Raw genomic sequence first — 16842 nt, 5'->3', positions numbered from 1 at the left:
AGCACAAGAGCTTGTAGCACCCTTCTAAATTATTGAGAGACCGTGAGTTGAAAATTTTCAGGCCGTAGTTTACCCTCTAGATTTAGCTCATCTAATTTATAAATATTTGTTCATGACCTATAGAAGGGTTGTTAATTTGGATTTTAGGGTTCACTTGAGTCATTTGTATGAGTTTCTTATTTCCATGGCATTCATTTACAAGCTTATTCCACCCTCTTCATGTGTCTATACCATAAGATGTAAAGAATCAATAGCTAAAATGAACTAAGTCCTAGAATGAGCACCAAAACAGCAGCTGAGTATGAGCCGATGACTTGATGTGGAGGAGTAAAAATACACTTACCACGGGTAAATGCCATGGATTGAAAAACATATATATAATTGCAAGAAGGACACAAACAAAAAACAGAATACAATGCGTTAGCCGGGAGTCGAACCCGGGTCTATTGCTTGGAAGGCAATTATCCTAACCGTTGGACTACAAACGCTTCTTGACATTACTGATTTTAAAACTAATGTATTTATATTGAGACACTTTACCATTATTCACAAGAAAAAGACCAAGTGGTATTTGTTTTTTTTCCTAAACAGGTTCCGAATTAGCTTTACATATATAATTTAGTTATTTTTCATATTTTTATCAATTTTGAAACAATTATTTGTATCAAATGCATATAATTTCAGCTAATAAAACGAGTCTGAATTTGACAAAGAACGATCGTTTCAAGATCTAAATTTAGAAATAAACACATACAAATATTCAAGCTATACACGTAAATTACACACATAGATTAGTTTAGATTTCAGATTTAGACTTGGGAGAAAACAAACAGCACATAAGAGTATCATTTAAATAAATTGTTGTATAACAAGAACACTTGTGACATCATAAAACTAGATTGTGTATTGATATAACTTAAAAAAAACACAAATCTGCATTCTCCAAATAAATTGTAGTCAGTACATCGACAGTTACAGTCACACTCGAAAAACTACTACGAAATTAAATCCTCAAACTTAATGTTTTTCTCTAGCTTTAAGTACAAAGATGGTTTCTGAAATGGTTCGTCAGAAACCATAAGCAAATCAATTCATCTCTCGGGATGGATGACACATCTTCGCCTCAAAATCTTGGAGCTGTGACAAAACAGAAATCAAGTTTGGGTTGGTTATAAATGCCAAATAAGTAAGAAAATCTTGACTAGTTATCGTGGCTTACCTCCACCAATGGTTGCTTCAGGTAGTCGTTCAATTGAGTATTTATGTTGAGTAATGTACATGATTGGGACACCAGGAATCTGCTTGAAACCAAGCAAATTCATGAATAGGGATGAAAGATTCGTGAATAGTCGTTCAATTGAGTATTTAGATGTTTAGTGATTTCTAGTACCTTGCGGATTCTACGCTTCAAGTCTCTATCACAGGTAGCAACTATATAGCACTTGTGCTGAATCAAGTAAAACAATCGAAGCATAAGTAATGGGTGACGAGGGTTTAGAGATAATCACAGTAGGAGAAACTAGACGACAATGGGAAAAGAAGCACAGAACAAAAGAAAAGGAATGTGGAACACACATATTCATATCAAGAACACGACCACATGACCGATAGAAGGATTTATACATAAACGAATAAAATAATTTGCGGAATTCTTGAGCATATACTGCATGGCCACTCTTATATGAGAATATATGATGGAAGCCAAAATAATAAGAAACACGGAGTAGAGGACGTTAATTTTTACCTGGGTAACTCTCTCAACCATGCAGTCATCAGCATATGTTCCTTTATGAGTGCAAGGGAGTCTCTCGAACCGGGGATCCTTCGCAATCCTATAGAAGTGTTAATGACATTATAAAGAGGTCGGACACAAACCCTAAACCCATAACAATATAGACATGCATGCACACCAGTCTTTCCCATTATACTATAGAAACTTCAATATCAATTGTGGATTAGGTATAGTATATTCGACTTTTAGACTGGGCAAAGATAAAAACTCCATAGCACTTAGAAATTCAGATTCACAGTCCTTCACGTATGAAAGGGTAACTAGATCACCCTATTTGAAAAACTAATAGATCCCCAAAATGGATCGAGTAAAATGTACCTCAACGCAACACGATACTTTTGACCCAGCATCTCGAGCTCAGCCATGACACAATCTGTGATACATGGAGTGCCTTGATAACAAGATGAATAGAGGGTAAATGAATCAATACAAAGACAACAAGAAGAATACAAATTGAAAAGGGAAAGAGAAAGAAAGAAAGCTTTGAAACTCACATTTTGCATACAAACAATCCATCATAGCTTTCTCCAAATCCAACTATATATGTATAAACCAAAACAAGTCAATGATGATAATTAGATCAAACGAGCTCTTCGATATCGATCATGACTAATCTAAAGAAAAGTAAGAATATACCCCAGAAAGCAAACCAATTCAACTTAGTTAATCTATCATTTACTTCAAAGTTGGTAAAAAAACAAATTAAATCAACTATTTGTTGAAGAATGTGGAACCCTAATTGTAGAATCAGCCATTGACAGTAACATGGAATAAAAATTAACTAAGTTGTATGGCCAAAAAGAAAAACTTAAGTTCTTAACCAAATTCAAATCCTATAGATTTAGCTCTTATTAAGATTTCAATGGAAGAAATATCACCTTATTCTGAATAGAGAAATTGATAAAGTTAGTATCAACCAAAACTCTATAAGGCGGTCCTAAAGCAGTATTGTGCTTAAAGAAGAGAGCAGACGAAACATTAGGCCTGTAATTTCACCATGAAAGCATATAAAAAATGAGAAATTTATACCATAAAGAAACAAGAGTCAAGAGAGAGAGAAGTAAAGAGGCTTACACGTTTCTGGGTAATTTTTCTTTTTGAAGATCTTTCTTATTAGGGTTTAGAACATCTTCTTTATGTCTGAGATATCACATTTTGTATGTCAGTGACTATAGAAAGAGGATTAATGAGTAAGAAGAGATTGAAGAAGAAGAAACTTACTTCTTAATCATTTTGGAGCTAACCAACCTCTTCATAACTGCAAACTTGGGAGATTTCTTAGCCTTCCCCATGTTGAATTCCAAAAAAAAAAAATCTCTTTCTCGAATTCAATAAGAACGCAATTAGGTTTCCGTTTGAATTCCTAAAACCCTAAAAACTAAGAAAACGACCAACTCTGTCACACAAGCTTCTCGCACGCGTGCATTATATCTTGTTTTACCGCAACATAATCCGACCCGTATTTAAGTGAGTCCGAACCCGACAACCCGTTTCCCCTCTAACCGTCTTTCCTAATTCCCTCTCAGCTAATTAAGAAGCTTCTATTAATCTTCCGCCGACCCTTTCTCTTTCTAGAATTTTCTTTATAAATTCTCACTACTGTTCTTCACACCAACTGTCTTCTTCTTGCTCGAATTAGGGGTTTTCAGTAATCTAATCAAGAAAGAGTAGAAGAATTTAAGTAAATGGAAACCCATTTACTCGAGATCAACTTGATCTCTGCTCAAGGTCTCAAACCTCCTTCCACTAACCCTCGTCGTCTTCGAACTTACGCCATCGCTTGGATCGATCCATCTTTCAAATTACGCACAAGAATTGATCAAGTCGGTGGTGTTAATCCAACTTGGAATGACAAATTTATTTTCCGAGCCCCCACCGATTTTCTCTTAAAAGATACATCTGGAGTCTCCATCGAGATCTATGCAACTGGTTATATTAAAGATCATCTGATCGGAACAGTTCGTTTACTACTCAGTAATTGCCTGTCTAGTACCGAGATTTCTTCTTCAATTTCCGGTACCGGAATTGGAGTCCCTTCTTTTTCTGCTCTTCAAATCCGCCGTCCCTCTGGCAGATTTCAAGGTGTTCTTAATGTCGGTGCTATGGTGATTAACGGCTCTGGTTTATCGGGGATGACTGGAATTACAGCAATCGGTTACCGTGATCTGATGGGTGACAATCACAGAAAACGTCGGGAGAATCCTAGGGTTCCTGTTATTACCGGAAACCTTCCTCGTGTTAATTCTTTCGAGATTCAGTCATGTGAAGATTCTACTGAATCCAGTCTCTCTGATTCCGAATGTTCATCTGGGTCGACGACATCGACGGTTCTGAAAGACTTTAATGGGAAGAGAAAAATAGCGGGAAACCAAGAGAAATCGGACGGATCAGGATTACTATGCGGGTTGGGTTTTCAGAGGAAGATTCATTTAAGTCCGTCGGATCAAAACCTTCATATTTCTATACCGTCAGATGAGAAGTCAAATAAGTAAGAGGTAGAGATTTCCTAGTCTTGTCTGGTTCCCATCTTTAGATTCTTGTTGGTTGGATGGAATTCAATAGTTTGATGGACGGTGAATATCTTCTCATCTGATCAGATTTGGTAAATCTGACGGTATGGAAGCCACAAGGAAATTTTGTTTTTCTTTTTTTTTGAGATTTTCTTTTTGTGTTTTTGAGTTCTGGAAGTTGTTTTTGTAACTGAAGTAGTTAGTTAGTGGCAGTTTTATCTGTTACTTTGTTGTTCCACTTTCTTGTTATTAGTTAGACTGAGAAAGGGCAAACATGTAATTGTTGGCCTGCAGTATTATTGAGCAAATTGTCGTGTCTATTTGGATTTCAATCGGTTTTTCGCTGAAAAATTAGGGTTACAAGTTGAGATCGTTACATTTGAACCAACGCAATGAAACCAACATATTTGATCTCTTTATTACGACTCTGAATTTCTTGTAAATGTCACTCTTGTGTCTTACTCAATCATGTGTTTGCCACACTTTTTCTTGTAACAAACAGTAAACAAAATACGATGAGAAAAGCTTAACCTAAAATACCCACAACAGTCACAGTGCTAGACTAGATGTAGAGCCCACCTTGAGACTTCAAGTTGTCCTTTAATTAGTCGGTCAGTGGTCGACAAATGGGAAAGGACTGTGTAGGGACTTAATTTGGATGATCAGGACCCTAATATGCCATGAAGAAACAAAAAAAATACAGATTAAGAAAATCAATAAGATGTCATTATGATTATGTAATACCTATGAGAAGATAGACATTCGCAATAATTTCAGTACACTTGAGATGTCGTCGAAACGAAAAGTAACGCCTGGAATAATAGAAGCCATATGAAGTGTCCTTGAAAGTGCAACACAAGGGAATTTATACTGTGAAGAAAATTGTCCCCAAAAGTTTAACCTTCATCTCAATCCTCCTAAGACGTCCCTCACCTCTATCAAACTGAAACCCGTTAACCGTTAAAGAGAGGGGGAGGGCGAACCAACCATAACCTATTGAAGATAGAAGTTGTGGGCCGAAACCCCGCCCATCTGAAACCCGTTATGTCTACCACGGACTAGTTATCGTGGCGGTCTTTGTAAGAAATTTTTAGTTTTGCCTGGTCCGAGCCCGTCCCCTAACCACAATAGCTTTTGGTATAAGCTATCCGCAACGCCCAAGGCCATAGGAGGTGTACCCATAGCGCCATTGGATTCCCACCCCTACGGTAACTTATTGAAGAAATAGAGAGAGTGAGAGTGAGAATTTTTATGGCGACATTCAGATGGATTCTTCAACTACACAAGGACGTCCCAAAAGCTGCTAAATTCTATTCGGAAGGGCTGGATTTCAGTATCAACGTCTGTACTCTCAGATGGGCTGAACTTCAATCTGGTCCTCTCAAACTTGCTCTTATGCAATCCAAAAGGCTGGTTTTCTCTCTCTCTCTCTAAGCCAAAAACCCTCTGTTCCACCTGTATTTTCCATGAACACCCATTCAATCATATACTGATCTAGTTAGAACATTAGAATTTACTTGAATCTCAATGGTTTTTCTTGCCAGTTTTTTTTTAATCAATCTGTATAAATTGACCCTCCATTTGTTATAACTATATACCCATTTCTTATAGTGGGGGGTTTGGTTGCTGTAGTTGTTACTGAAACTAGTTGAGCTGATAGTGTTTGATAAAATGTCCAAATGAACAGTATCGACCCATGGCTAGAATATTTGAGTAATGAGAAATTCTATTCATCTCTCCATTTTGGTCCCTCCCCCAGCCCTCCGCCGATGTGGCGACATATCACTTGAGTGTGGAGCAATTGGAGAGAGAATGGTGAGAAAATATACTCCAGCGATATGTCGCCACATCATCAGAGGGTTGGGGGAGGGACCAAAATGTAGGGATGAATAGAATTTCTCTATATATGAAACATTTATGTTGTGGCTCTATCAATAGTTCAAAAAAGAAAATGAAACAGAGGAAATAACTCGCATACTTTATTGATAGAGTGCAAACAATGTAATCCAACTTTTGTAATTTCAGTTAAAAATGTGAGTTTATCGATAACATGAAGCAACATAGAGATTACTAGATTAGTTGATAAAGCTACGAACTCCTAATTTCGTTGTTGTGTTTGTTGCTTTGACTTGACTAAGCAACTCAATTCTTGATTCACAGTGACCATATCGTGCAGAAGGAGAACTCTTCACTTCTATCATTCACAGTAACTGACATAAATAGTTCAGTAACAAAACTGATGGCTTTAGGAGCTGAGCTCGATGGACCTATCAAATACGAAATCCATGGAAAAGTAACAAATCATTTCACTTCTTATAGCATATGACTAAATCTTGTTTCAGACTATTTGATTAAGATGGTCCTCACAAAATTGTTGAATTTGCAGGTAGCAGCCATGAGATGCATTGACGGGCACATGTTGGGCCTTTACGAGCCCCTTTGAGACAACCCGGGAAAAGAGAAGCCTATACATTCATTTCCAATAAACCGAAAAAGGCAACATCAATTTGGTATTCATTAGGTGAGAGACTTCAAGCCCACATCTTAAATTTCTTCGAAGACATTAGGACCACATGATAAACTTCTTTCCTTCTTACATCCCTTTTATGATGCATATTTGTTTGCTCTTCCAAATCTAATCACAAAAGTACAAAGTGTGTAGAATGTTAGAAATGGAAATGTTCTTGCAATTTGTAACAGCTTCACTATTCTAAATCCTACATGTTATATCTCCAACAATTGAGAGAAAATGAATTTCACAATGAAGAGATCGTTAACTAACCTAGTAAGTGAAACTAGTCTATCATATGCATCCTAAATTCCAATTGTATAATTGTATATGGAAATATATCAGTTGGATGTGAAACAAAGAACAGATTATAGTGAATTTAAAAGCTAGATGGAGATTTAAGTTCAGGTATGGATGGGGAACTTTGACGGGAGCTCCCTTCAGTCCAAGAACGGAATGTCAAAGATTTAGTTTATCTCCCGTGTCATTCACTCATTTACCAAGTGGTGATTCTTGTGATCCTTTTTACTTAGTATTTGGGTGAATGAACCGGCAGATAGTTAAATCTTTACACCACCCCGTGATGGACTGGAGAAAGCTCTCTTCACAAATTCGTGATGGACTGGAGAAAGCTCTCTTCACAAATTCGCTTTGCGTAACGACTTCAAACTATCATAAATCTATGTATATAGTTCAAATTTAATATCATAAGATCATGGAAGACAAAAAAACAACACGTATAAATTGATTCCTATGGTTTTTAATTATGTATCTTGATCATATAATACAAGTATACAACCAACCAGCTTCTACAAAAGTATAGGAGAAATAGACAGCCAGATGCAAAGAAACCATGGGAATTCTAATGGTTAAAGAGGGATAGAGAGATAGAGAGATAGAGAGATAGAGAGAGATGGCAAAAGATATGAATTAATGAATGACAGTATAGGGTTTATATAGGTCTTGAAAAGGCTGATCTGAATACTTTAACATTGTTAACAAGTGAGTTAACAGACAACCAAAAAGGTCTCTGAAGTAATCTTACTAACTTGTTGCACCTATGGAGATCTCAGGTGGTCCTAAGAGGAATCTAGGGAAAAAAAGAACAAAAATGCTGATCAACCTTGATGGATGGATGAGATAAGGTGATAATTGAACCCCCTTTCTCTTTCTTTCTTAACAAAAATGTAGTAAAACACAAAAGTACATGAAAATTGTAGTTTGAAGGTAAAACAATGTGAGACAAAATGAAGTACTTTGTTGTATAAATTTGCACCTACACCATGAACCACTTCTATCTTTGATTTGTTTTCTCGTTTAAGCAACTTTTGCAGAGAAGTACCACCCTTATCATGAAAGGCACTCGCTTGTATTAGAGCATGACAAATAATGTTATAAACACGTGTTATTCAATAAGGTCTTTTTCATATTGCGGTAGGTCTTGCCAGTCTGAGCAAAGGAGGTACAATTTTATTCATATTTTAGATGATTTTGTAATGGTGTGTGGCGTTTAGGTGTATGTTCTTGGCCCCCTTTTCTTTGGGTAAGGTTGGAAATTCAGCCTCAGTCTATTGCTAGACCAACTAATGTTGAGTCCTATTACATATTTTTAACGTGAGCAATATCGGTCTGACTATGCATATTACGTTTGACATAGTATACGCCAAAACAATGCATAACGGGTTAGATAAAAAAAATTGCCGTCCCCGCGTAATCTTGAAGACAAAAAGCTAGCACCATTATTATTATTATTATTATTATTATTATTATTATTCTACTAATTTCTCTCCCTCGTTTTCTTTTCATTTAAAAAATGTAAATGAATCTGTACCTAAAGATTCCATATGTTTCCTTAATTTCTTTATCTTCTTTTGATTCTTCTTGTTCATGTAATAAGGTGGTCTGAATCTATTAATGAAACACAACAACAAGAATTTTTAGTATTTCGGCCCCTTGTTTCATGGCTTTGGGGCATATGTTTCTTGTTAATGTGTTAAAGAAACATGAAATTCAAATTAATCGGTATCTTTGTATTGTTTTTGTCGATTGAAAGCCCTTTTTTCCTTCTTCCCTTGTTTTCAAATCTATGAAAGGTACATGGAATATAAAGGCATACATGAAGTAAATTAAAAGGGTTATTTTCCAATCGACCCCTAGTTTATGACTATCTTTCCATCTAGCTCCTTAATTTATCGAAAATACACAGATGATCTCTTTTTTCACTTTTTGCCTTTGTCGTCTCAGAACCGTTCTTTCAGATCGACTCCCTCTCTCTTTCTCTAAAAACTCTCTCTCTCTCTCTCATCAGCTCTTCCTATTTTTCATCTTTACATACCCATTTATTTTTACTCTTCTTCTTTCGGTGTAGATTTGTCTTTCTCTGCCAACGGTAATTGTGCATTTTACTGTGGCCAATACGATTTTTGATGCAAAAAATTGGTTCTATCTTAACCGGTTTTAATTCTAGTATTATAGAATTGAAATTGGTCGGGCTGAACCAATTTTGTGCACCAATATCAGCTTGACCCTACCCATTTCAAGTGTTTTTAGTAGTGCTGGTAGGGTTTGACCGATTTTGTAGATCAAAGTCAGTTTGAAATGGTTGAATTTTTTTGTAAGATCAGTGGGCTTTGAATTCATATTTTGAACCAATGGGTTTGAACCAGCTGATTTTAAGGTCAAATATAAAGAGCTTGTTTCGAGAACACATTTACGGGAGAGGTGCTAAAAAATCACTGTTGGGGCGCCTCTCAAATTACCCCTATATGAATGAAGGGATTTCCTTACATTTGCAGTTACCATTTTAGAACATTTTCTATTCTCCAGCCCAGTCCCATCCTACAGTATAAAGGTAGGGGAAATTTTAAATGCACTCACCATTTTTCTTATATACCTCTCACATCTAAGGTATTTGAGGCGAAAGTGATAATAAAGGTGAAGATGATTTTTTTAGACGTGAACAATTGACTCACCTTAGTCAAGAGTTCGGGGTTGTAGATTCGTGAAAACGTGTGGACCTATGTAACCTCCTTTTAAGTACAAATCTATTGGTACTGTTTGTCCACATAGCGAACAATATGTTTTTTCATTTTCAAGCTTAGACTTCTATAGTTCAACAAAAAAAAAAAAGCTTAGACTTCTAGGCAAATATCAAATAACTTCAACAAAAAAAAAGAAATGGTAAATTTCAAATAAATTTAGAATGGAGGTGCCATTTTTCTAATTCAAATGATAATGATGGGTAAAGTAAACAATGTTATAGTATTGGATTTTCTTTTTCGTTGAAACTTATTGGAATTTTGTTAGTTACATTGTTGGACAAAGTTAACCAAAAATTAATTGGGAGCTTCATATATTATGTGTTCGATCAGGAAAAAAAATTGCACTTTTAAAAGAGCTCTTCTATTAGAGTTTCTTGTTGGATGTTTCCCTTTTAACCTCGATGAGTGGAGATTTAAAAGCGCCCCCATTATGATTAAAAAACGTCTTCATAATTCTTTTAATTTGGTTAATCTAGTTTGACAACTTTTGGTTAGAGATGTCTTAAGTTTGGTTAGAAATGTCTTAAATTCTACTACTAAATTTGAATTGTATCCAATAGAACGTATGCAACTCCTTTGAAACCAATACCATATCCAAATCATTCAGGTCAAGTCCACCAGTCAAATAGCCGTTGGATTTTCATAAAGAGGTCAAATAAATCCGACCGTTGGAATAGCACGTACTTTCTTGTCTTAATAAATGACTTGTGTCATAACCCGCCATTAACTGTCCCAAATCCAACAACTTCCTCCCCCACTATCATTATGACACGAGTACCTCTTTGTTTTCTCTCTCTCTAGATCTTTCATCTAACGAGAAAATCTTTCCCAAGATTCTCTCTCTATCTTCAATAGATATTGTCTTCCCTTTTTGTCTTCCTTTTTTCTTTCTTTTTCAATCCAACGGTCCAAATACAATTTAGGGTTTCATTATCTTTCTTTTCCCTATTTATACATAACCTCATCTTTAACTCCACTACCCATTCTTCATCATCTCCTCTTACAACTTTACACTCAACAGTTTAAACTTGTTGGTCTCTTTGCAAACCACAAGAAGGTGGTGGTTAGGGTTTTATTTAGTTCTTGGTTGATGATTAGAAAAATTATGATCAAGTAAAGTTTAAAAAGGTTAAAGGGTCGAAGGAGCTCCTTTTATTCCAACTGAGGAAGGAAGAGGGTTTTTAACGTCTGCTAGTTCATGAAAACCCTTGACTGCGTAATGAAGATTTGTTACTATGCGCAGGTTAATGGTAGGCATGACCTAGGAGATGATGTTTCCTTCTTCTTTCCTTACTTGGATTGAAGGGAGCTCCAATGACCTCTCTCTCTCTCTCTTTCTCTCTCTCTCTAATATTTAACTAATTGCATCTTTTAAGTGTCTGTTTATGTTTATAAATTCTAACTAATTGTCTGATGCTTGTGATTGATTTTTGTGTAGTGTAGGATTGATGAAAAAGGGGGATATAAAGTCTTTCATGGTAGTCTAGTACTCTAGTAGTTGCTGCATTTGTGATATCTTTAACTTGAAACTAATAAGGCTTACTAGGGATGTTAATGTTGAACCCCCTAATAATTGTGTTAATGTATTGTTTTGTTTCTTATGTTTTCTCTTGAATTCTAGGGATCTTGATGAGTGCACTGCTGATTGAAAGATTAAATTCTTTTTAAAATCATGTAATTTTTTAGTTGACTTTTTTTTTTAATATATATGCCGATTATTTTTTTGTTGCAATATAGAGTGCCAGTGGCGTGACTGGGAATTCGGGGGCCCGGTGTGAAAATAAAATTAGGGACCCGTTCTCCGACAACATTAAAGCGTAAATTTCTATTTTGCTAAAATCAAAATGGACTAAGTAAGAATTTTTTTTTTCTTCGGATGAATCTAAGTTGTGTACATTTTGTTTTTCGGATGGACTAAGTAAGAGTTTTTGAACTTGTGACATCATGCTTATTCTGTAAGTTCTTTACTAGCTATTAGATTTGGTTCGAAATTTAGGGGCCCCTCGGACAAAGTAAAAATGTTGTAGTTTGAGAGGGCCCGATGGGACCGCACCTGTGGCACCTCCTCAAACACGCCCCTGTAGAGTGCAAATAAGAAAGTGCCAACGTTTAGGGAAATCAAAAGAGTTTCCGAGGTGCGAAGACTTTGTCAAAAAGTTAACCAGTAGTAATTGTTAGGGAGAAAATACAAATTCGTGGTCGCCCGACCCACGACCACGAAAAGTTTGTGGCCGGTCGACCACAAAACCGTCGAGGAGGTGGTGGTTGTGGTCGGAGTTGGCGGTTGGAGTTGAAGATGATGAAGATGAGGAAGAAGAAAATTTTTGTTTCCCCTTAAAACTTGTCTCCGGAAAATCACTAAAATTTCACATGAAGCCTGCAAGTTATTTTGATTTCCCCGAAAAGAGATGGTAAATGCCATATTTTGTAACATGAATTTAACAAAAGTTGAAATACTAAATCGACCCACCTAAACTAACAAAATAGCAAAAATAAACCAAATTTAATCGACTGGGGATTTTATTAGTGTTTGCCTTCTATTGAGATAGTAATGGGCTAATTATACTCTTTTTTAATTTCATTATAACATGGCTATCGTTTTGGAGAAAAATAATATTTTCCGAGGTAAACTTATTTGAAGAAAAAATGAGAATTTTGACTAATGTTCCGGGGCCAACATTCTAAAGGAAAACAAAAAACTTCTTTCCCGTCTCCTATCACCAGCACAAACAAATTCGATCATCACCACTACCACCACTGTTTCACCCAAATTTTCTTCTCATCTCAGTCTACCATCACCTCCAACATCCTTCCCTCTCTATTCTTCTTTCTCTAATTCAGCGAAAGGGATGTAAAATATCATGTCTTTAGTCATTTTGACAAAATAAAGAGTAATAATATATTTTACCAACATCAAGGTAAAATATCTTGAGTTCAACGAAAAAAAAGGTAAAATATCTTTTGGTTCTGTAGAAGAGTTAAAATGTTACTCTAACAACGTAAACGACAAAAAATTTTTTTTGACAACATAACGGTAAAAATGCTATTTTGACAACATAATGTTAAAATGTTAATTTGACAGTATAATAGTAAAAATGTAATTTTGGTAACATAAGGGTATAAATGTCATTTGATGCCATAAAGATAAATATGTTATTTTCTAAATATGTGTATTTGACTAGGCCAGCGCTTTGGGGAAAGCTAAATAGTTTCCGGGGTGTGAAGACTTGGTCAAAAATTGGTCAATTTTGTTTGACAATTTTATTTTGTAAATTGTTAGGGGGAATAATAAAAAATCTCCACCTCACCTCTCTCTCTCCACCTCATCTCATCATCTTCACCGGCGACCTTCAAACATTAAAAAAAATTATTTCTCTTTTTTTTAGTGTTTATAGGTAGCCGGCCCGAAAATTGACCGGCCGGTGACCTTCGTCGGTGAAGATGATGAGATGACAGAGATAGAAGATGAGATGGAGGAGAGAGGTGAAGTGGAGAGTTTTTTATTTTTATTTTGAAACATATTCCCCATAAAATATGTTTCCCCGAAATTTTTTTAAAATTTTGCATATTCCCTTTAAAATTTCAAACCCCGGAAACTATTTAGCTTTCCCCAAAGCGCTGCCCATTTGACTACGTAAGACTACAAATGTCACTTTGACACCTAAGGAGTAAATACAAGTTTTTAATTAAATATTATACTAGTGGAAGTTAGTTGAAAATCAAATAACGGAATTTATAATTACACAAAATATGACATGAAAGAACTCTCAAACACAACCTAAGAGTTTCTAGGTTGGTTGACAATTTGAAGAAACATTTTTTATTTTTTATTTTTAATCTAATCAGGATTTCTTTAGTTCTTGTTCTTGATATTTATTATTTTTAATACAAGTGTATTTTATTCAATATAGATAATATATATAAATTATTCTTGATATTTATTATTTACTTTATACTTAATAAAACTACTTAGTTATTAAACTTACAAATACAAGCAAATTAATATTAAAAGTAATAAGTATCAATAATAATTTTGCTAAACTTTTAAATTATTCTTGATACTTTCTATTTAATAAAAATATTTAATTATCAAACTTACAAATATAAGAAAATCAGTTTTAAAAATAATTATTAATAATAATAATTTTGATAAATTAACACAGTTCAACGGGGAATATCTCACTCTAATTGATTGTTCCGTATATTTTTAACTTATTCTGGCAATGGTTGAAGAATTTTCTTTTGTTAACTTATTTTTGTTTTATAGATAATAGTTTATTTGCTTAAACTTATTAAATAAAAATCTTGTCTAACTACTTGACACATAATATATGGCAGCTAAATCACTTAGAACATTTATAGGATATAGAGTGCATGTCGCTTCTGAAATTGGTAGTGCCGCAAAATTTTTATTCTTTTACAAGGTACCGAAATCTTGCTAATTAACACTCATTTTGTTTGAGAGCGATATTATCCAGTGATGACTTCCAAGTTTGCATTGCTTTATCTGGAGCTTCCTTCTAGTGTTTTAATCGCTGAAGCTGTTCGACCGTTGATAGATGCAGCAAAACAATACCTTGTTGCACAGTATAAAGACTTTAACAAGTGAGTACTTCTATTATGTAAATTCATTACTTTCATTTAGTCCTTGCCAATTATAGTGTAAAGTGAAATAACTAGTTAAAAATTCGTAATCAATCTTGACAATGAACTTACTTTTTAAATATTTAAGAAAAATAAACTAAATAATAAAGAGATATTAATGGAATGATCAAACTTTAATGGTATCAGACGATTTTACCGAATAAATAAGGCCAAAATCTACTCCTATCAAAAAAGAAGGGTTAATTCCGTTTTGGCCCCCGATTTGTGATCAACTCGGCATTTTGGTCCCATAAGTGTGCGGTAGTTCGTTTTGGCTCCAAAATCAAATTTTCGGGCAGTGGTGACATTATCATGACATAAGCAATAATTTCCTATACCCAAAATACTTCTCTGACCAAATCAAAAGTTGATTCTGAGTTGTCAAATCAAGTAACCTCCTTAATTATTAAGTACATTTCCTTCCCCCAAGACACCTTCTTCTCCATTTCCAGATTTTCTTTTCTCCTTCATTAATCTCTTAGCAAAGTTCTTTCATCAAAGAAATCCTATGAATCTCTCTACTTCCTTGAATTGATCCATAAAACTCCACAAACATGAAATCTTTCACAAAAATATTCAAATGATTTTGAGTGGAAATGAGCATTTTTAGGTTGAAGAGATTTGAGTAAGAAACATAAACATTGAGTTGTTGACCCATACTAACTGATCCAAACATTTATTAGATTTTCACTCTTGAGATCAACCCTAATAGTATCCAATCAATCATTTTTTCAGGAACTAAGTTGTTTAAATCCAACTAAGAAAGCTTTAATGGAAGTTTTATTGGTGGTGAAAAAAGAAGTTTCGAAAGATGAAACCAAAAAAGACTTACAAAAATGAAGATGAAGCTAAAAAAGCTTTAATGGAAGTTGAAGGTAAGAAAGCTTTAATGGAAGTTTTATTGTTGGTGAAAAAAGAAGTTTAGAAAGATGAAGCTAAGAAATCTTTAATGGAAGTTGAAGCTAAGAAATCTTTAATGGAAGTTTTAATGTTGGTGAAGAAAGAAGTTTAGAAAAATGAAGAAGCTAATGGAGGGAGTTGAGTATTGACTGTTAAAGTTAATGGAGAAAAAAGTAAAAGTCTTGGTAAGATAAACAATAAAGTATTAAATAATTAGATGTGACAACTCAGGATCAACTTTTGATTTGGTCAGAGGGGTATTTTGAGTATAGGAAATTATTGCTTATGCCATGATGATGTCACCACTGCCCGAAAATTTGATTTTGAGGCCAAAACGAATTGCCGGACACTTATGGGGGCCAAAACGGAGAGTTGATCACAAATCAGGAGCCAAAACGGAATTAACGCTAATATATTTTCAAATTAGTAAGAAATTTAGTCTTGATAGAAAGAAATTGTGTGATAAAAAAAAAGGAGAGAAAAAGAAGTAACTTACTACTTATACTTGTATGCAATTATAGAAAGTACACAGATAATGAATTGATTGATGAACAAAAAGGAAAGCAGAGAGAGAAAACCTATATACGTAGAGCAAAGTAGAGAGAGAGAAAATGTGAAATAAAGAAGGAAAGTAGATAGTGAAGAGAAACTTCACTACTCACGGCCACATGTATGTAGGGGTGGCAATGGGTACCCGTTTACCCGAGAACCGAACCGATCCCGAGTCTTAATGGGTAGGTACTGAGTATAGGTTTTATATCCATTAAGGAAATCGGGTCTTAAATGGGTATACCCGAAAGGACCCGACTAGGAGGCGGGTCCTTATCGGGTATATCCGCCGGGTACCCGACGGGTAATGGGTACCCGAGATAATACGAAAAAATACCCTAGATTATATAGTATTCTTGTACGTCAGGGTTTTTCTCACCTAGTTACCAACTCACCAAGTTACCAACTCACCAAGTTATGAAATTTCTCAAATCCTCTTTTCCTTGGTTGAAAACTAATTTATAAAACACAAAAGTGAGCGAGTTAATATAACATAAAGGTTCATTTCTTCTTTCTTGATTCTCCTAATCTCTAATCTCTTATACTCATCAATTATTGTACCCGAGATATTTGCTTATTTAAGGATCTATGTCGTTTATGATATTTCTTTTCACTAGATTCATGCAAATTCTTCTACTTTAAGAAATATTTGATATACTTCTGTGAATACCCAATGGGTACCCGATACCCGATGGGTACCCGAGAATTTTAAAGGTTCCGGTTCTGGATCCTTTGATTGAGGTACCGGTACCGGAACCGTCAAGAACCGAAACCGTTACGATTTATAGGTTCCGGTTCTGGATAGTTAAATACCCGAACCGGAACCGACCCGTTGACACCCCTACATGTATGTACCCTAATAGCCCATTTCACATTTGACATTCAAACCAGCTTAAG

The 16842-nt window shown here is 35.0% G+C and overlaps 3 protein-coding genes and 1 non-coding gene across 4 annotated transcripts; 2 read left to right on the top strand and 2 right to left on the bottom strand.

The window, feature by feature from the left end:
* Window positions 1–416: 416 nt before the first annotated feature.
* Window positions 417–488, bottom strand: TRNAG-UCC (transfer RNA glycine (anticodon UCC)). The gene has a single exon. It is a non-coding gene; the product is annotated as a tRNA-Gly (tRNA).
* A 333-nt stretch (window positions 489–821) lies between these two features.
* On the bottom strand, window positions 822–3408 carry LOC147534287 (uncharacterized). The gene is made up of 9 exons (XM_086647066.1): window positions 3014–3408; window positions 2867–2932; window positions 2671–2776; window positions 2287–2329; window positions 2111–2183; window positions 1745–1832; window positions 1391–1447; window positions 1220–1298; window positions 822–1137 (listed from the first exon to the last, which is right to left on the bottom strand). The coding sequence occupies exons 1-9, from the start codon at window positions 3082–3084 to the stop codon at window positions 1124–1126; spliced, it is 597 nt and encodes a 198-aa protein (XP_086503192.1). The 5' UTR covers window positions 3085–3408; the 3' UTR covers window positions 822–1123.
* On the top strand, window positions 3408–4415 carry LOC147534286 (uncharacterized). Its single transcript, XM_086647065.1, has one exon. It carries the CDS (start codon window positions 3478–3480, stop codon window positions 4282–4284), a length of 807 nt encoding a protein of 268 aa, XP_086503191.1. The 5' UTR covers window positions 3408–3477; the 3' UTR covers window positions 4285–4415.
* Window positions 4416–5080: 665 nt separating this feature from the next.
* Window positions 5081–8110, top strand: LOC147534285 (uncharacterized). Its single transcript, XM_086648122.1, has 4 exons — window positions 5081–5711; window positions 6463–6595; window positions 6689–6823; window positions 7885–8110. Exons 1-3 carry the CDS (start codon window positions 5554–5556, stop codon window positions 6743–6745), a joined length of 348 nt encoding a protein of 115 aa, XP_086504248.1. The 5' UTR covers window positions 5081–5553; the 3' UTR covers window positions 6746–6823; window positions 7885–8110.
* The last annotated feature ends 8732 nt before the right edge of the window (window positions 8111–16842 follow it).

The sequence above is a fragment of the Eschscholzia californica genome, unplaced genomic scaffold, assembly GCF_041429995.1.
Source record: "Eschscholzia californica isolate CP2 unplaced genomic scaffold, dmEscCali1.0.p SCAF_6, whole genome shotgun sequence".
In the NCBI taxonomy this organism is placed as follows: Eukaryota; Viridiplantae; Streptophyta; class Magnoliopsida; order Ranunculales; family Papaveraceae; genus Eschscholzia; species Eschscholzia californica.
The sequence above is the reverse complement of the archived record's forward strand: the minus strand, read 5'-3'. Positions and strand labels throughout refer to the sequence as shown.